Below are 20447 nucleotides of genomic sequence, written 5' to 3'. Positions count from 1 at the left end.
ATGAAGTGAATAGGAACAGACATATTCACAGTTGGATATTTCTGAATTTTAAAAAAAGTACATCTGCCAGGTGGACATTGGGCACAGTTTCTATTTCTGGTCTCCTGCTCCTCCCAAGCACTAAGGGGCTCTGAATGCTGAAGAGACCATAGTTCCTATACCCTGGAGAGAGAAAAGACCCTTAATGTTGCTCAACAGCAATCCCCGTATAACAGATGCATAAACTGGCTCTGCAGGGAGTCCACTCAGGCTCAGCCAGAAGACTGGTGGCTGCAGTATATTGCCTTGAGGGAGACAGAGATTAAAAAGGCTTGTATGAAAAGAATTCTCCAAGCTTAGTTAAAAATGGCAAGCAGAGAAGAGAAAAGGGACTTTGCATTGGTTAGGGGGAAGGGGGTTGGCTCTGTCGAGTGTTACTGTGTATCTTTATTGTATGCAAGGTAGCCTGAAAGGTTTTAGTTTCCTCCTTCCTCTCTATGCAGAGGCAGTAGATTATACGTAATAACAACCTGGAACAAAAAAAACATAGGCATTATTTACTTTGCAAGGTTGTCTGGCCACCAGGGAACTAACTGTTTTATTAACAGATGCTGAGGGCAATTGTAGAGGGTTGAGAGCTTTAAGTCAGTCAAATTCCCTCTGTTTGGTTTTGTCAATACCTGTCAACTCCAAGCACTAAGGTCACTGGGGACAGAGGTTTGGTAAAGATTCAGCAGCCTTAACCCTTCAATAAAGGTAGGAGAGCTCCCAACCCATCTAAAATAATAAAAGGCTTAGTCTCTCTGTCTGTCCGTAACGCTTCTGGCCAACTGCACATGTGCCGCCGAGAGGGCGGGTGGAGACTGGCTGGGCGGCCTGGGCTGCGCAGGTCTAAGTTTGCATCGCTGCTGGGGAAGTTTGCTGGTAGGGAACACACCCCAGCCGCCCGAGCAGTGGGGCCGTTCCACGACTCCCTGCCTGGGGCAAAGAGGGCAGATCACGGAGGCAACCCCCCCCGCCACCTGGCCCAGAACCCCCCAGACAGCAGGCAGGGAGGGGGAGGCGGCACGCAGAGAGGGAGGGAGGGGACTGGGAAAGCAGGTGGATGCAGGCCAGGCAGACCCAGAGTGGTGGAGGGGAGGGGGGAGCAGGGCCAGACCTGAAGCGGTGGGGGGGAGAGTGGGGTCAGACTAGATGCTGCGGGGGGGAGGCGGGGAGTGGGGTTGGACCCAAAGCGCTGGCAGGGGGGTGGGGGTACAGCAGGGCCAGGTGAGGAGAGGTGGGGTGGAGGCCAGAGGCAGGGCCACCCCCCCCATCATTCTTGACGGGCAATTTGCTAGTTTCTACATTGTCTCCAAGGCAATCAAGTAGTCCTCTAACCAAAGCAGATTTAACTTATTCAGTGCAGTCAAACAAAACTGAAAAAACAATCCATACTTTCTTTAAGCATAACAGAAAAATCAGACAAAAAGCAGAGATGGGCAAAAGAATACATATAAAAAATCCTAAAGGAGGTAGCCACTGTGGTGGCTCAATATTCAAGTTCAGATTTCCACTGCAAAAGAGCATGGGGTGGGAGTGGGGGAAATCTGCATAGGATAAAATGCACAGGAGAGGAAGAAGCGACAGTAGCACTACGAAGGGCAAACCACACAAGACGGTGGAGTGACTCCGGAGTATTAATTAGGCCGTTAAGATCTTTAAATGTTTTATTGTCTAATAAAATATGTATTTCATAAAAATTAACCGTCATAAGGAATGTACGAGCACGCCTCGCTGAACTGTTCCAAAGGTAAATTAAAGAGAGCATGATTTGCAGTAATGTTCATGGACAACAGCAGACGGACATTAATAAAAAGTCATATCTGCACTACAAAAGACACTTAAAATATACACTATTAGAAAGCAATTTACATAAACATACATATCTAAGTGACAAAAACAAAACACCAGATAAGCCTGCAACATTAATTTTCAACCTATAAACTGCTTCTTCAATGGACATGCAGAGAAATATAAACACCAAAATCAGCACAGACATTAAGATAGAACAAGTTATCGTACAGGCAGCTGGTTGACAAAATGACAGCCCAAAAATCACCTTTTGGTGGTCCACATTTATTAAATGAACCAGTTGAGAATAGGTTCATAACAGAAAGATCTGCTCAAGAAATACCTGCTTGCCTAGGCCTCTGACTGCCTCTCACCCCCTCTGCGCTGCCTGGTTCTCAGGATGTTGATTCCATTTTGCAAACAGCCACCAAGATTTCCACAGGCAACTACTGATGCATAAACCCAAGTTCAGAGCAACTTTGGTAAACAAATCCACAAGCAGAACATCAGCTAACCAGACCGCTTCCCATGGCAGCGATTCAATGTTCTAGCAACTTGAATATGGAAATGGTCAGTAGCCTACCTTCTCCAAAGGTCCTAGGCTATAACCACACAGCATGTTTAGCTCGTTACAGAAGAGGACTACGGGAATCCTGAAATGAGTATCATAGAAAATGAGGGTGGGACAGGACCTCGGGAGGTCGCATCTAGTCCAACCCCCTGCTCAAAAGCAGGACCACCCCCAATTAGCTCATCCGGCCAAAGCTTTGCCTAGCCGGGTTTTGAATACCTCCAAGGATAAAGCTTCCACCACCTCCCTGGGTAACCTGTTCCAGTGTTTTACTACCCTCCTAGTGAGAAGATATCTGAGCTATCTGTCTGTAGCTACAATGAATCCCTGAGGACACAGCTAGCAGCTTGGGCATTATACCAAAGAAAAATAAAATAAAGACCAATATGGTAGGTTAATGCAGTTGTATGTAAAACATCTCTGTATCTGGGGGCGCTACAAAAAATGGGGGAGAAAGAGAAGAGTTCTGCCTGGATAGACAACAGAAAGCTTTACTTTGATGTGCAAGGTAGAGAAGAGGGAAAGAAATTTGCATCGGATGCTCCAAAGCACGCAGACATATTTTCAACCACATCATCTGCCACATTTCCTTTTGAAATGGAAAAGGAAAACCCGGCTCATCTACATCTCTGCAACTGTAAGCCTAACGTTTGGTCTGTTGTGTATTACTGTCTAGTGCCCCTTGGCTCTGAACGCAGAACACCCAGACACTGCCTGCTCAGACCTTTATTAGAGCTAGAAGTGGCTCACAAAGTAAATTAGCACGTCAGAGGGTTTGATGTGGAGCCCAGTCCTTGGAGAGATCCACCCTAAAACAAACAGAGCCAGCTGGAGGTAACTGTCAGATTTCAAACAGCAGCTTAACAACAGCCCCTCGGGTCTATGGGCCTTTTTTTATTCCACAGACCCAGCATGCAGGCCTCCCTGCACATGCACTGCTCCAAGTTCCCTGATCTCCAGCAGCTGTGGAAGTCTGTTGCTTAGGTTTGACACAAGTCACTCACTGGATATGGGTCACTAACATGCCCTTGGTTACATGATGCAAGAAGCAACAACAAAATAGTTTCATTTTCTTTCCAGCATCCTGTCACCACATCGAGTCCTCTAGGAAATGGTCATGCAAACCAAAAGAATTTGGCATCTCTCAAAGCACCTTTTACCAAGCGGTGTCTGAGAACAGCCACTGAGAGCCTGCTTACAAAAAAACTGCATTCAATGTACACTCCTTGCAAGTTATACTCTTGGTTATCTGGATGCAGGGCTGCATGTAGTCTGCGGTTTTATTTTAACTTGTTACCTCAAAGGTATGAACAAATGTACATTTTAGCTACTTGCAAAGGGGGAGGGAGGGGAGATACTGCTCAGGAGTTCACATTAGCCATTATGTCTGCATGAGCCCTTAGCAATCCAAGTGAGCTATATCACTGCAACTCTGACCCTGAAAGCCACAGGGTTCAAGTTGGAGTGGTTCCTGCGCTGGAATCGCTACAGAATCATGCCAACTTACCAGTTGCATAGTATCAGCTTATATCCGCATGCTTTGGTACCAAGGCAATAGAAAGATATAACAAGCCCCCAAGTCAAAAGTAAGGAATTTATTCTGGAATAAATGCACCCACACATCTTCTGCCAAAATAACTAACGGTGTGCATTATAACTGATTTAGTTAATCTCAATGCCAGTTTCCACGTACCAATATCAACAGCGAAAAACCACTTCCTACTATTAATTGGGGAGGAGGTCATGACTGAGATTTTATCAATGCAAGCAAGTTGCATGGGTATCACTTGACTCTACTTTTAAAACATTTAAATTAAACTAGTGCAAGTGGTTGTGTATATTCTTTAAAAAAGGGTGGCAATTTTGGTTTATTTAAAGCTTTTTCTTAAGTCAATTAAGCTGGTCTGAAATAATACTGGTTTAAGCCGGAATATCTACACTGCATTTTGCACAAGGTTAAGTGTCATTCTAAATTCATACCTGGAGCTATACCTGCTTTTTTCCAGTAGACAACCATAGCATCAGAGCCATATATATCAATTTATTTTAACGCAACTAAAACCCCAGAACTCGTCCGACAGCTTAACCAAAAAGATTACAAGATACAAATGAATAAAAGGATGAAAAATCAAGTTTCCTATCATGAAATACTAAACTCTTCAAAAAGTCTTTGAAGTCGAACAGAAGCATGAACAATCACAATCCAGGAGCAAGTAATTCAGATGTCATTGTCAAGGTTTTTGCTAACAAATCTAAAACCAAAATTCACAAGAAGCTACAGAAGATGTAAAAGGGAAACATAACTAAGAATCAAAATCTGTCTTGTTGACGATACAAATTATACAACTGTTAAACAGAACTTCCTAGGAACAAAGCAATCGGAATCAGCAGATATGTGCAGCGTTTAAACAACTCTACCTTTTAGTCGTGGTTCTGTGGTGAACACATTTCCTTAGCATATATACATACTGCTCGCTGTTCCCCGAGGTGCAGAGCTACACATCCTTGTGCACACCATGAAGGCATCATGCTAACCACAAGAATGGAGCTTAGTCTGTTTGGGAGGTCATTTAGCAGAGAGATATACAGTCATGTACAAACTTTCCCAGGTTGTGGCGATTCTTACTTTAAATTTACTGATTTCAAACCTACCAGTTAACCGAAAGCTGGTACTGTTCTGTTTTTCCCCCTCAAGCTTTAAAAAGACAACAATAGGACTAAAATCCCATTTTTTATTAACAAACCGATTGTTAACAAGCTAGACCCCGAATGCAAAGATTTGAGTGCATGTCTAACTTCATGCACCGTCCCACTGAAGTAAAGTAAACTACTCACCACGCAAAGTTAAACACATGCATAAATCTTTACAGTATCAGGGCCCCATCTGATTCTTAGAGCTTTGTCCAGTGTATTAAACACCTATCCAAAAACAGATTAAGCAGAAAAACCCTACCATTATAAATAAAAACACTGTAGACTTAAAAAAACCCGTGCATACTAATTTTTCAAAATATAGCAGTCGATCATGATTTAAAAATTAAAAATAAATTCAGGTACATTGATTGTTAAACTTAGTTCAATGTGTGTTGAATTTCTTTATTTTTCCTCCCATTGTACAGCTTTAAATACTTAAGTGATTTTCAGCTTTTTCTTTAGTTTCCTAATTGTTAACAGAATTTCAGGCTGAACAGATTTTTTTTCCCTTAAGTGGCTTTACACTTAAAAAGCTCATTTGTACTGAAAAAGATGAGTCCAAGGCCTCTTTATCATCCTTACTGAAAGGACACAAATTCAAACAGAAGTGATAAGCACACAAGCCCATGCCATATTTGCGAACACTACAACTTTCCAGCCTATTCAACTGTCAACAAATTAAGGAATCTGAAATGCTTTGACTAGGCTATATTCCATGAACATTTGCAGACTTTAGTCAGACCCACATGCTTGGAGACGGAAAACTCACAGAAGGTGCTTAAATACAGTATGATAGATACAAGACTATGCAAAGCGGCTAGTATTTGCTTCGGATTCGGACAATTCGGGGGACAATGATTCGCTTTTATGATTCAAATCACTGTCCCGAAGTGATTCGGCTGAATCCGATTCAGAGATTCGGCCACTGCCGAATCAGCCCCATCCCCTGCCTGCTCTCCCAGCTCTTAAAAAAAACAACCCCTGACTCACCAGCTCCTGCCAGGTGGGAGGCGATCCCCACTGCCCCGCGCTGCTTGGGGGGCTCTGCCATGAGCACCCAGAAACCCCCAGGCCACTGCAGCAGCTGGTGAGCGAGGGCTTATTTTTATTTATTTATTTATTTTTTTTTAAGGGCCAGAAGCTAGGCCAGGCAAGGCAGCCATGGGATGGGGAGGGGCTGTGAGAGTGGGCGGGGGTCAGAGGACTTGTGGCAGAGCCCCCATGTATCGTAGGGCAGAGGGGGGCAATGGAGATCACCCCTGCACCTGACAGCAGCCAGTGAGTGGGGGCTTTTTTTTTTTTTTTTTTTTTTTTTTTTTAAAAGAGCTGGGACTGGGCAGGGCAGCCATGGGGGCAGGGCTGAGACAGTGGGCAGGAGTCAAGGGGCACTGAGAGAGCAGGTAGGGGATGGGGCCTGGCAGGGGTCCCCCCATGGTTTCCTCCCTCCTCCTCTAGCCCCCACCTTCCCCACTCCCTTCTTACCAGCTCCAAGTCCGGGTCCAGCTCCCTGCTGCAGCGAGCGGGTACTGCCCAAATCGCCGAAGCTCTCCGAATCTTCTCCAAATCAATTCAGAGAGCTCTGAATCGATCTGGACCTTTTAACTGGTCCCCTGATTCGATTCGGCCACCAAATCGGGCCAAATCTCCTCCGAATCAAATCAGCACCCCAAGCTTCACACAGCCCTGATACCAAATCTTAGGTTTCTGATTTTGAAGTCATTGGCCTGTACATATAAATTAAAAGTTAACAGTAAATTTTTTAAATGTCAGCAATTTCTCACTCTCAAAACAAAACTGATTCATTTTTTAAAATGACAAAGATTTTGCCCAAGAGCGACTTTTATTAAAAATATAATTAGCCTCCACCTGCGGCCAACACTGATGCACACACTTAACTCCAATCAAGAACAGTCCCATTTATATCCATTACACGTCTTTGCAGTATCTAACACTAAATTTTCAATATCTATTTTTTTAAGCCTATGACAATTCTGTGAAACTTGAATAAGATACCCTACTAATAGCGGGGACAGTCCTTTAAAACAGCATCTACATTTGATTTCATTATAAATGTTGTAAGTTGCAATAGCACACTTTAGTCTTAGAAATCCTCAAACTAATTTAACAAGGGTTTGGTGTTTTGTTTTTTTAATTGAGTGATTTAATCATTCCACCATAATTTATGGAAAGGCAACTGCTGTGATTTATAACACTAATAAATGACCTCTAGACTGAGTCTGTCCTTTTAATCAACTGGCTTAAGAGCCCTCAGCTTTACCACATGCCCTTAGCTCTTCCACCCAACTTGGTTCCAGCTGACTATTAACCTCCAGGAAATGCCCTCCTTGTTGATCATTATTGCTTAATTATATTTCATAGTTATGTCATCACATTTGTGAAATATAACCGTCCATAATGAAACAGCTGTGAAACAGGATACTGCCACCCAGCAGCGGAACCCTGGCTACAAGGGAATTATACATGGACATTATGTACAGCGGTGATGGAGTAGGTGCCATTAGAAAGGCTCAAAAGTCTGAAAAACTCCACTGTTTTTAGGGACATTTCCAGGCTTCAAAGTGGGGAATTCCACTGGAAACTAGAAACTTCTTCAAAGTTGTATACGTTTTTAAGGGGACAAACTTTAAACCCTGGAGAAGGCTCCTAAGAGAGCAAGCTATTTCATGTAATCATCTCATTTTACTAAGAAACTTTGTAAGTATAATTACAACAAGCCGTGAATTTATATCAGGATTTCTTAAAACTTTTTTCATAGTGTGGCTCACGCACTTTAACCCAGATGCTCTCCTGACCACCTCCTATTCATAACCACACAAACCACCCCCTCTTCCTGTAGCAACAGCAGCAATCACATCCGTATAAAAGAAATACTATTTAATGTATTTTTAGGAGTCTTTTAATGTGTTTTAGTCGCGTGGAAATTAGGTGAGGAAGTAAAAACCATGGGTGTTTATACACATGCCTGAGGAGAGGTGGGGTGGAACTTTAACGAGAGCAGATTTAAGAGCCACTCTAAAGCACCTGGAGCATCACATGTATCAGCACTCTCACCATGATTTTTCAGCGTGGGGACACCAATACACTCAACCCTGGAATCTGCTCTGACATGTAATTACAGCACATAGGAGCAGCCTCAATGTATGTATATAGGCATCCCATATGACTAGCCATGTCTCTAAGGTCTATTGGTGAGTACGCCTTAGGCCACAACTGGTGATCTCCAATTTAAATCATTTCATGTGCTCACAGTCCACCCAAGCAGGGTGCAGGGCCTGGGGCAAATCAGCCCATGTGGGGCCCCGCTCCAATCCCATGCACCCCTGACCCAAAGAAGCCGCCACCATCAGCACCCGTCACACAGAGAAGGCCGAGTCAGACCAAATACAATAATCACATCAAATAATATTTCAGGAAAAAATGAGTAGCAAGTTACTGGCACATGCACTTCAACATTCAATTATCTCCGCTCTTTATATTTAATCAATTCTATTTTTAACCTATGCTATTTAGATACCAATAGGTACGGCTCTTTACAGACAAAAGATAACGTAGATTGGTTTTAAGATTTTATGTACTACATTTTTTTTTGGTAAAAGCAGAGATACAAATAGGACAGGAGCTCACTTTTATGCCTCATACAAGATGGTTCATACCACATTTCAGCAAGAATATATATATATATTTTTTGGTCTGAGTTCCCAACCCCTGCGAGCCCTAAGCTGGGAGTTGTTTACCTGAAAGAAAGAAGAGGGCAAATTCCTTTGGAAAAAAAAAAAGTTTTGCATCAATCTGGTTTACAACACCAAAAGGGAGGGGCCTGAGGTTTATTTACATGGGTCATAAACAGCATCGGAGAAGAGATGGTATTGCAGCGTGCAGAACTCATAACTGCACAGGAATCAGTACATGAACTCCTCCTCTTCAAGTGATGAAAAGGGAGAAATGCTTTCAGAAGTTGTAAGCACGTGGGGTGGGGGGGAGGTATCAATTCTCTGCTGGAAAGAGTTGTTGAGCACAATGCTTATGAATAACTGAATGAAGAAACAGAATGACAGGAAGGAGACAAAACTGACACAAATAAATCCAGAACTGAAGAGAACAGACTAGCCTGGGCTCGGGGTGGGAGGCTTGTTTTACACAGAAAGATGAATTAAACTGAGTCAAAGGACACCTCTTTAGAAATTGAAATGCATTTCAAAACCAAAACGCCTCAGAGAGCAAACGGCCGGGGAGTTCTAACTAAATTACGAAGTCCAAAACGAAGCAGCCAGTAGAGGAAATGAGTAATTAAACTCTCTCCCAAGCACGAGAGGAATAACCCTTAGGGACTGCGTTGCTGAAGGTGAACGGTGCTAAGGCCAAAACTGCCATGGCAAAAACCAGATGCTCCACACGAGCAAGGTGAAGACCAACACGCACAAACCTCGTGTGTTTAAATGGGCTGAATTTCATTCAGAGAAACCGCATTAGACTCAGGGTGTACAACCCACTGGGGACAGATGTGCACGGGGGACAGCGCCTGCCACCCCGGAGGGGGAACATGGTAGCGGCGTGGCAGGCTAGCACCAGCACACCATGCTTTCAGAGGAGGAAGTGGAGTGACACTATTCCTTCACCACTTCCCCTCCGGGAAGGAAAAGAAACTCTTCTACAACAGAGATGCCACATGCACCAGGACAGGCAAGGCCTGTAGCCCTGCACCCCCGCTACCTGCTGCCTCCCCCCCGAGGCCCATCCTGGCGAGGACCCACAACCTGCTCTGGGGCTGAGGGGGTGGCATCCTCCAGCAGAGCTAGACACCCCCCACAAGGGCCGTTTTCTCTTGCTCCTCCTCCTCCCCTTCCTGTACCCCAAGAAACGGCCCCTCGTTTCTCTCCCAGCAACCGCCGGCCCTCCCTCCCCCCCTCAAAACAGCCGTCCTCCTGTTCCCCTCTGCCTTGCCCCGGGGAGCCATCCCTGCTCCCCGTCCTCTGACGGTGGGATAGGGGTGCCCCCACCCTTGGGGGCTCTCCAGGCCACACCTCCCTTAATAGGGGGAGCGATACCCCTGCGAGCAGCCCCTCCTCCATGACCCCCACCCCAGGGGGCTGTCTCCACATCCCCCAGACTCAGGGCACCCCCTCCCCAAAACTCCCCCAAGAGAAGGGGTTTCCCTCCACATCCCTCAGGCCTCCCCGCAAGGGGGGGCTTGCTCCCCCCGCCCCCGGCCCGCGGGGGTGGCCGGCCGGCCGGCACCCCACCCCGCTCCACTGCACTCACTGCGGGGGCAGCTGCAGGGCCGGGCCGCCGCGGCGCTGGAAGGCGCCGTCCACGAAGACGCCGTTCTTGCCGAGGCAGCGCAGGTAGAAGTGCGGCGCCTGGAAGCTGAGCTGCAGGTGGCGGCGGGAGATGAAGCTGGAGTGGCCCATGTTCACGTCCACCGAGCCCTGCGACGAGTTGCGGCCTATGGTGACGGCCGCCTGCCGCATGAGGAACTCGAACTCGCGGCCCTGCAGCCGCGCCAGCGCCGGGCCCGGGGCGGCGGCGGCGGCGGGGGCCGGCGGCAGCGGCAGCGGCGCCGGCGGCAGCGGGGCCGGGCTGCAGGGCGCGGAGCGCAGCGCCAGCAGAGCCCGCGCCCCGCTGCTGTCCTCGCCGCCTTCAGCCATGTTCCCAGCGCGGCGCGCGGCCTGCGGGGCGGAGCCGGCCGCGCGGCGGGGAGGGGAGCGGGGACGCTCCTCCCACTGCGCGCGCAGCACGCCCCTGCGCGCCCAGCCCCTCCCCGCCCCGCCCACTGCGCGGCCGGCGCGCACACGTGGCGGTCTGCGCCTGCGTCCCACCTGCGCCACCTCCCAGTCACCCTGATGTGTAGCGCGCAGCGGTGGGAAAGGGCGTGGGCTCTGCCCCGGGTCCTGGCACGGCCGGGCAAAATACGGGCAACCCCCGCGTAGTGCTGCGTCGCTTCGGTTTACATCGATACAGGCAACCCCTGTGTAGCGCTGCATCGCTTCGGTTTACATCGATACGGGCAACCCCCGCGTAGCGCTGCCTCGCTTCGGTTTGCGTGGATACGGGCAACCCCCGCGTAGCGCGTCGCTTCGGTTTACATCGATACAGGCAACCCTCGTGTAGCGCTGCATTGCTTCAGTTTACGTCGATACAGGCAACCCTTGCGTAGCACTGCATCGCTTCGGTTTGCATCGATACGGGCAACCCTCGTGTAGCGCTGCGTCGCTTCGGTTTGAGTCGATACAGGCAACCCCCGCATAGCGCTGCATCGCTTTGGTTTACCTCGATACAGGCAACCCTTGCGTAGCGCTGCATCGCTTCGGTTTGCATCGATACGGGCAACCCTCGTGTAGCGCTGCGTCGCTTCGGTTTACATCGATTAGGGCAACCCCCATCTAAAGCTGCATTGCTTCAGTTTGCGTCGATACGGGCAACCCCTGCATAGTGCTGTATCGCTTCGGTTTGTGTCGATACGGGCAACCCTTGCGTATGACTGCATCGCTTCGGTTTGCATCGATACAGGCAACCCCCGTGTCGCGCTGCATCGCTTTGGTTTGCGTCGATACGGGCAACCCCCGCATAGCGCTGCATCACTTCGGTTTGCGTCGATACGGGCAACCCCCGCATAGCGCTGCATCACTTCGGTTTACATCAATTAGGGCAACCCCCATCTAGCGCTGCATCGCTTTGGTTTGCATCGATACGGGCAACCCCCGCGTAGCGCTGCGTCGCTTCGGTTTGCGTCGATACGGGCAACCCCCGCATGGCGCTGCATCGCTTCGGTTTATGTCGATGTGGGCAACCCCCGTGTAGCACTGCATCGCTTCGGTTTGCGTCGATACGGGCAACCCCCGTGTCGCGCTGCATCGCTTCGGTTTACGTCGATGTGGGCAACCTTTGCGTAGCACTGCATCGCTTCGGTTTGCATCGATACGGGCAACCCCCGTGTCGCGCTGCATCGCTTTGGTTTGCGTCGATACGGGCAACCCCCGCATAGCGCTGCATCGCTTCGGTTTGCGTCGATACGGGCAACCCCCACGTAGCGCTGCATCGCTTCGGTTTGCGTCGATACGGGCAACCCCCGCGTAGCGCTGCATCGCTTCGGTTTGCGTCGATACGGGAAACCCCCGCGTAGTGCTGCGTCGCTTCGGTTTGCATCGATTAGGGCAACCCCCGCATAGCGCTGCATCGCTTCGGTTTGCGTCGATACAGGCAACCCCCGCGTAGCGCTGCGTCGCTTCGGTTTGCATCAATACGGGCACCCCCCGCATAGCGCTTTCACTTTGGTTTACGTCGATACGGGCAACCCTTGCGTAGCGCTGCATCGCTTCGGTTTGCGTCGATACGGGCAACCCCCGCGTAGCACTGTGTCACTTTAGTTTACATTGATATGGGCAACCCCTGTGTAGTGCTTTCACTTTGGTTTACATCGATACGGGCAACCCCTGTGTAGCACTGTTTCGCTTTGCGGTATAACACTCGTTTTACATCGATACAGGCAACCCCCACATAACACTATTTTGCTTCATTTTACATCAATACAGGCAACCCCTGTGTAGCACTGTCTTGCTTAGTGCTATAACGCTCGTTTTACGTCGATACAGGCAACCCCACGTAACACCATTTTGCTTTGCGGTATAACACTTGGTTTACATCGATACAGGCAACCCCCCGCATTGCGCTGTTTCACTTAGTGCTATTATGCTCATTTTACATCAATACAGGCACCCCCCATGTACTGCCGTCTCGCTTAGCGCTATAGCACTCGTTTTACATCGATACAGGCAGCCCCCACATAACGCTGTTTCGCTTAGCGCTGTTTCACTATAACGCTCATTTAAAATCGATACCTGATTTCACTTAGCTCTCAGGGAGTTTCATTATAACGCTCACAGTTGCCATCCTGAGTCACTAAAAATAATTGTGGTCACCATCTTGGGTCATCAAATACTTTTGGTTTCGCTTAATGCTCATTTTGCTTAACATTTAGCTTTTCAGTAACCAATTAGGAGCGCTAAGCGGGGGTTGCCTGTGCCCGATATCACTTAGCGCTCAGCGAGTTTTGTGATAATGCTCACAGGCATCGTGCAGCTGGCAGCAGGGAGCTAGTAGTGGCCTTAGGGGAGGGCAAACAGGGATATCACCTGGGGATCCCACACTTTATAAAAGTAAAAATTAATTGCACTGAATATTTGTATGATCAATATTGTCTGAAGATACTTTCCTTGCAGTTTCGTGGATAGGGCAGGGTGAAATTGAAATTGAAAATGTCTGATTTGCTTATAGGGCATCAAAATTAAGCCTCTAAGGGGCCCCAAATAACCTTCTTGCCCAGGGCCCCAGCAACCCTAAGGCCGCCACTGAGGGAGCGTACACTAGCACCACAGTGCATCAGCGGTGTGCAGCCTCTCTGTGCAGTTTAGCTCCAGTTTGTGTCTCCATCCTGGTTTGTCAAAAAAATTTCTTTTGCTTAATACTATTCCGCTTAATGTTCAGTTTTTCAGGAAGCAATTAAGAGCACCAAGTAGGGGTTGCCTGTAGTTGCAAAAATTCTTCCTTGCAAGCTTTTGGGGACAACCCCACTTCTTCAGGCAGAGAGAGCGTCTGCAGTGCCTGGAAACATGCAAAGAAGATTTTTTCCAATATTTTCCCTTTGGCCTAATAAAAGATATCAGATTTACCCAAAGAACCTTGTCTGTCTGTGTCCTTAGACGAACACATAGATCAACATATCTTAGACTAACATATCTGTGTAGTGGAAAGATGCCCAGTCTTGAGCAGGGTGTCTAGGCACTAGTGTAGTGCAAATAATAAAAGGAGAGTAATCCCAACACAAAGCGACCGACTTTGCAGGCTCTCCCAGACCAACACAGCTACAACCAAGTGCCCTACTCGCCCTCAGGTCTGTGCCGGTAGAGCCCTGCAGCCACGGGTGTGTGGCTGGGTGGCCGTCCTGTGGGGGGGGGTGTCACTTCACCAGGGAAGGTCTGAGTTCTGTCCCCAAAACAGGTTTGGCCTGGAAAGGCACCGGTAAATGCCAGGTTACAACAGAGTGTGCATGGCTGCCTGCATAAACTGAGCATGAGGCACCCCCGTTACGTGTGTGGGCACGGTCCTGGCCTGTGCAGATCATAGAATCAGAGATGAGGGCTGGAAGGGACCTCAGACGGTCACATCTAGTCCAGTGCTTGTCAACCGGTGTGCCGTGGCACACCAGTGTGCTGCAAGGATTTCGGAATAATGAGAAGAAGGTTCTCCAGCCACCCAGCGCTAACGAATAAGCCACGTCAATGAGATATTCACGGAAGACTTGTGCATGTGTTGGCTGTGGGGGGAGAGAGAACCAGTTGAAAAGAAGGAAATTAATCTACCGTGTGTGTGTTGGCTGTGGGGCATGCACAATTCGTGAGCCTGTGAAGAGCCATGCCGTGGATTTTGCTGCAGCAACGAGCTACAATGAGTACATGAGTATGGGGATAAGGAATACCTTAACAGGTGTGCCATGGAAAATGTTTATTAATCTAAGTGTGCCTTGGGCTGGAAAAGGTTGGGAAACACTGATGTAGTCCTGAAAGTAGGACGAGCCCCGACTAGATCCTCCATGCAGTCGTCTTTCAGAAGATTTGGTGTTTCTGCAGTGTCTTTTCTTTCATTGATTAAACTCATGGTTCAACAGGACCTCAGACCCAGAACATGGGGGAACTCACTGCCACCTTGGCTCAGTCACTTTGTGCAGTTTTCAGAAGGACTCTGAGAGCCTAGGGGCCGTTTTCAGAAGTGACTTCAGAACCCAAGACAGTGTCTACACCGGCAATTCGCAGCCAGGATGCCACGACATGCTGCGGGGGCCTCGAGATCCTTGCAAGGGTGCTCTTAGCACTACGCAAACAGGATTCACGAGATCAACCCAGAGATTTCAAATAGGAATCCACAGCTGTGATTTGTTTGGAGTCTTTGCAACAGAACTGCTCTATTCATTTTCTGTAGTAAAAAAAGAGTGAGAGGGAAGAGCTGGCATTTTCTGAGAGGTGCCTTGAGTCCATCCAGAGGTGCATTGAGTCTGAAAAGGTTGAGATCCACTGGTCTACAAAGCGAAGGTAGCAAGTGCCATTCCCATGCACTCTGCCCTCTGGACCGCTTCCTGAAATGGAAGCAGTGGAGCAGAATCTACAGTGTTGAAGGCAGGCCAGCGAGTGTGGGGTCTGGCTAATTGGCACTGTCACTCAGCTGTCTGTCGGAAGCACTGCTCAGACATGGCTACACTACTTCCAGTTTAGCAAACGGCCCATCCAAAGCACAGCAGTGCATCTGAGAATGCAGCTTTGGAGCACAGTCCATTTATCACGTAGACACCGCCCTGGTCTCATTCATCACCTAGGTGCTTCTGAAGATGTTATCCTTTTGTAGAGTGTAGATAATGTTTCCTTATCCTCACTTGATGTCAGTCTTGTCCAATCCTACAGGGCAGGGAGCATCCCCCCCAACATGTGTGCGCAGTGGAAAGATGCCCAATTTTGAGCAGGGCTTCTAGGCACTACTGTAATGCAAATAATAAAAGGAGAGTAATTTCAGCACAAGGCTACCAACTTTTCAGACTCTCCTAGTTAGCAGTTTACCAAGGAGATAGGTGATTGCCACAGAATTTACTGAGAAGGTTATCAGATGTTCATAAGAGATCAAAGTTTGATCTAACATTACACTGAAGCTGACCGGATGTCTCTGTGTTTCAGGCGCGGCCCATTTAAAATAACATTTAATTTGCCGGCAGCTCGAGCATTATGTAAGAGGATTGTAAGTGTTGCTGCTTTGGACACACTGGGTTGAAGACACCACCTGCTGCAGTGTTCAGCCAGTATGACCATTTAGCTTTCCAGTGGCATCTCAGCCAGGAAATCAAAGAACCTGGGTATTGAAGCCCATGTCACCCACAGAAACGAGCTTTCACAAGCGAGTGGGTGGGAGGTTTTGGATGCAGAGTTCGGATAACACGGCTGCCCAAGCACAACCCAGCAGAAAGCTGTTGAAGTGGTCTCCGTCTACTTGTTTTATTTCCCCTGCACACCTTACAGTCTGTCACAAAGAAGCAGTTCTGTTGCATCTACTAACTTAGTAAAATGTTGGATATTTTGACCAGAAGACCAGGGTATTTGTCCCAAACTGTGTGGTAGACAGCTGTCATGTCCAGAACCAAAGCTCTTGTCTCCAACTATTGAAAAAAGCTATTTTAAATGTCATCAGCTAGTGCTTGATCACAAGTGTCCTCATCATAGCCTACTCAGTTTGCAAGCATGGTTTCCACCTCTGGTGCTATGTGTTAGGAATGAGATGCTCCATGACTTCAAAGCATCATGGCTTCAAAGCATGCAGATAGAAGCAATAGGAGGCCACTTGCCGCAATGTGTGGCTCTTTTTCTGGCTTTAGCAAGGCAATGGCCTTAAACTAACATTAGACCTTTGGAAACCTGCCTTCTCTGCTGACCTAACAGAAGAACTGCTCCAGCCAAGAACAAACACCTGGGCCATGTCTCAGGGACTCTGGAGAAATACTGTCACCCCCAGTGACTGGATTTTATGAATCTATGAATCTAATCAGTGCTGTCTAGTTTGGACTCTGTATATGGTTCTCAGTAGTTTCAAGACACGCTCTTCCAACAGAACTACCACTCTTCATTCAGAACTAGGCCTTGGCACATGTCAAGTGGTGCCTCTGCCACATGGGCAGGTTCACTGGCATGACAGGTAAACCTGCTGGAGCTGATGGCTGCTAGGCTGCAGAAGAAGTACCAGATTTATCTCAGCAGTTCCTGCAAGATCAGGTGAAGTCAAGTTTTACAACTGCTTCTCCACAGAGGGCTTGTCTGCCAGCATCAAGTGACTCATTCAAGCAATTTGCTGCATCAGGATCACCAGTGAGTCATCCGGCTTGTAGCAGCACAGCACATTGAATGACGGCATAGAGGAAATACCAGCCAGGATCCACATGACACTCAAGTGGCCACACAGTGGACTGGACCAGATATGGCAGGACTTGCTGGTCCTAGTTCACACCATGACACTTCATGCATTTGTAAAATGGTGATTGCCAACTGCAGGGGCCTCAGCAACAGCAATAAGACAGTCTGCAGCTGCTTGCAGCCCCAGTTAGGCAGGGCTGCCGGATTGGGAAACAGGGCCCAGCTGCCCTATACAAGGGCTGGGCCCTGAACAACAAGGCAGAAGTTTGCTGCCAGGAGCCAAGACAACAACATGGGGCTGAGCTGCTACTCATGGAACATCTTGGAGGTAGAGGCAGGAGCTATCGGGGATGGCAGGAGGCTCCTGGTCCTGGGCATGACTGGAAACTGCACCCTGCTGGGTAGGGTGGCTTGGTGGGACTGTCGTAACAGGACAGTCCTCCAGAAATGCCAAACCAGTTACCTCCTCCATGAAAGGCGAGTATGGGGCACCTTCTAACCCCATCCCTATATCCCTGGTGGATATGATGTTCGATACAGGAGGAGTATTGCTGTGGCACTAGATCAATACAGGAGGAGTCCAGGCTCGCTGCGAGTGCTGAGGCAGGGCCCAGGCCAGGTGGAGGGACCTATGGCAGCACCCAGGATCATAGAGGAGCCTGAGGTCGCAAGGAAGCTGGGTAAGGCTCCTGTGGGGTGGGGCCCTGAGCCTTGGGGAGCTATTAAGGAAGCTCCCAGGCTCAGGGATAAGAGATAGCCCGGGGAGGGCTTGGGACAGGGCTCAGAGCCCTGATCCCACAGGTGAGCTTGGAGGCCTAAGGCGCAGGCTTGGAGCCCAGAAGGGGCTTGGGGCCCCAAGTGGAGAGAGGAGTAGGAGCCCCAAGATTGGATACGGCTCAGAACCCAATGTTGGTAGGGGCTAGGAGGTCAGGTGTTAGGCCATGGGACATCTGTGAGGCATGGGATATGATAAGGGGAGGTCAGAGTCATGTATATAGGCCCTTGTCATCAGGGCAGATAAATGGGCAGCCTCCCGCCTGAGTAACATCTTTGTAATGATTAACATCAAGACGTGGCAGGCGAGGAGGCGGGCAGCTAGCCCTAAGACAAGTGAGCGGGTCTACGTTTGAGACCAGCCCTGGGATACCCACTTGTTACACCAACCTACACAGCATCATGGAAGACAGCACAATGGCATCCGTGATATCAAATGAACATAAGCAGAGTGACTGTACTGCGCTCCCAGTGGGAATGGCATAGCAGGTCAAATTCACTGACTTGGTTTCTCTAAGCCTCTGGAACTCTACTGTGGGTCCCTTGTAAGCAGCCAGTGTTGATGTTACGTGGAAAGCATGCACAGGGATTAAACTGCACGTGGCTGTTGACAGAGCTCTGACGTTAAGCTGCAGGATGCAAAGTGCCATGCTGCTGTCTTGGAAGGCACCCAGTAGCCCAGCTGTTTGATCAGGATTATTTAATTCAGTCTTCTGGGTGGATCATCCACGGCCCTGAGAACTGGGCTAACCGCAACACAACAATTTTAAAGGGCTGGGCCAAAATGGTGTTAAGCAATCCTGTGCTCCCCACATTTCTGAGTCACAAGTTAGAGCAGCCCTACACCTGCTCTGATCTTCATCAACTGGCAACTGTCTCTGCATTGTCCTCATGCAGGTGGGAGACTACTGATGCATTTGGATGCTGGCTGCAACCCTAGGAAGGAAACTGGGAAGAGGTGGTATAAAACCAACTGCCACCATTCTGTGCCAGCCTGGGAACACCCCAGCGACTCTCTCAAGTCAACTATCAGGCTTCTTCTGCTAAAGAGAGTGGTGGGACCACAGGTTGAGGATTTGGCCATTTTCCTCTCACACCAGTGTTAAACCAGTTGAATTCCATTGGCTCCAGGGGAGCTCAGAGTCACCCCCAGAGCCTACTTGAGAACGAGCACTAGGCCGGGCCACTGATAATGATGGACCTTACCTTGTCATGCAGCCATACCTTGTCATGCATCCAAAGATGCATCTCAAGCTGGTCCAGAGAGGTGATACTCCTCCTCTATACAACTTTGGTCAGGCCGCAGTTGGAGTACTGCATCCAATACTGGGCGCCGTACTTCAAAAGGGATGTGGCCAGCCTGGAGAGGGTTCAGAGGAGGGCCACCCGCTTGGTGAGAGGGCAGCAGGACAGGCCCTACGAGGAGACACTGAGGGACCTGAACCTGTTCAGCCTCAGCAAGAGGAGGCTGAGGGGGGACCTGGTGGCTGCCTACAAGCTCATCAGGGGAGATCAACAGCAAATAGGTGGAGCCCTTTTCTCCCCAGCACCACCCGGGGTGATGAGGAACAATGGCCATAAGCTGATGGAGAATAGGTTTAGGTTAGAGAGCAGAAGGCAATATTTTACAGTTAGGGTGGCCAAAATCTGGAACCAACTTCCCAGGGAAGTGGTCTTCGCCCCTACCTTGGGCAAATTCAAGAGGAGGTTGGACGATCACCTGTCTGGGGTCTTGTGAACTATGAAACTATGACCTTTGAAATAGATATTTTTCACAGAAAACAATTAATTACCCAGAAATCAAGAACATAGCTTAAACACAGCACCCCATACACTGCCAGATCTGAGATGCCAGGCTAGGCTTCTAGCTTACTTTTCCATCTCCATTCCCAGGGGATGGGAGTGCTGCTGGATCACAGTGTTAAAGGACAGATCCTGCAAGCTATCAAACACTCATGTGAGAATTAGAGGCGAAGTCTAAGCATATGCTTCATCTGGCAGGATCTGACTTTTCCTTGCCAGAAGACAGGGAGGGAAGCATTGGTGAGGAGTCTCATCTGAGCTGAAATACTCTCTGACAAGGCAGGTGCAGAGAGTGCCCTGAAATGGCCAGAAATAGGGTCCAGGAGATGTTTCTGACACATCTGAGGGATGAGAAGCTAATGGGAAGTGTCCACTGTGGGCTCGCTACCCACCAGGGAATGCTTAGTCTGCCTCTGAGTGCTGAGCACATCCGAGCAGAAGGCAAAGGAGGGACAAGAGTATAAATACTGGAGTGAAAGGCAGCTTGGTGGACTTTGCAGTTGAGTGATGCAAGGTCAAGAGATGTCTAAGCTGTGGGGCTGGTCCTGTTACCAAAATCGCTTTGGATACAGGCTATAGATTTCTGTCCTGCTAGCAAGTGAGGACCAGTCAGCTATTAACCCAGGGGTGGGAATGTGCTGCCAGCTGTGGAGATCACAGCTTGTGTGCTGACAGGTTTCCTAAGGGCTCAGAAAGCACAGGGATGCTGCCTTTCTATTCAAACACTATACAAACCCAGACACCATCTCTGAATGCAGAGCAGAGGGGGATGGCCTTGTATGTTCAAATACAGTGGTGTAAATGTGATGTGGACATCTTACTTCTGAATATAT

The 20447-nt window shown here is 48.7% G+C and overlaps 1 protein-coding gene across 1 annotated transcript in view; it reads right to left on the bottom strand.

Moving 5' to 3' along the window:
- The window catches only part of FOXK1 (forkhead box K1), a 62347-nt gene extending 51604 nt beyond the window's left edge, over positions 1–10743 (bottom strand). Inside the window, exon 1 of the mRNA XM_006265962.4 lies at positions 10358–10743. Within this exon, the coding sequence (XP_006266024.3) occupies positions 10358–10743 (386 nt within the window). The remainder of the gene's footprint in view (positions 1–10357) is intronic.
- Positions 10744–20447: the final 9704 nt, after the last annotated feature.

Source organism: Alligator mississippiensis, chromosome 13 (assembly GCF_030867095.1).
Source record: "Alligator mississippiensis isolate rAllMis1 chromosome 13, rAllMis1, whole genome shotgun sequence".
In the NCBI taxonomy this organism is placed as follows: Eukaryota; Metazoa; Chordata; order Crocodylia; family Alligatoridae; genus Alligator; species Alligator mississippiensis.
The sequence above is the reverse complement of the archived record's forward strand: the minus strand, read 5'-3'. Positions and strand labels throughout refer to the sequence as shown.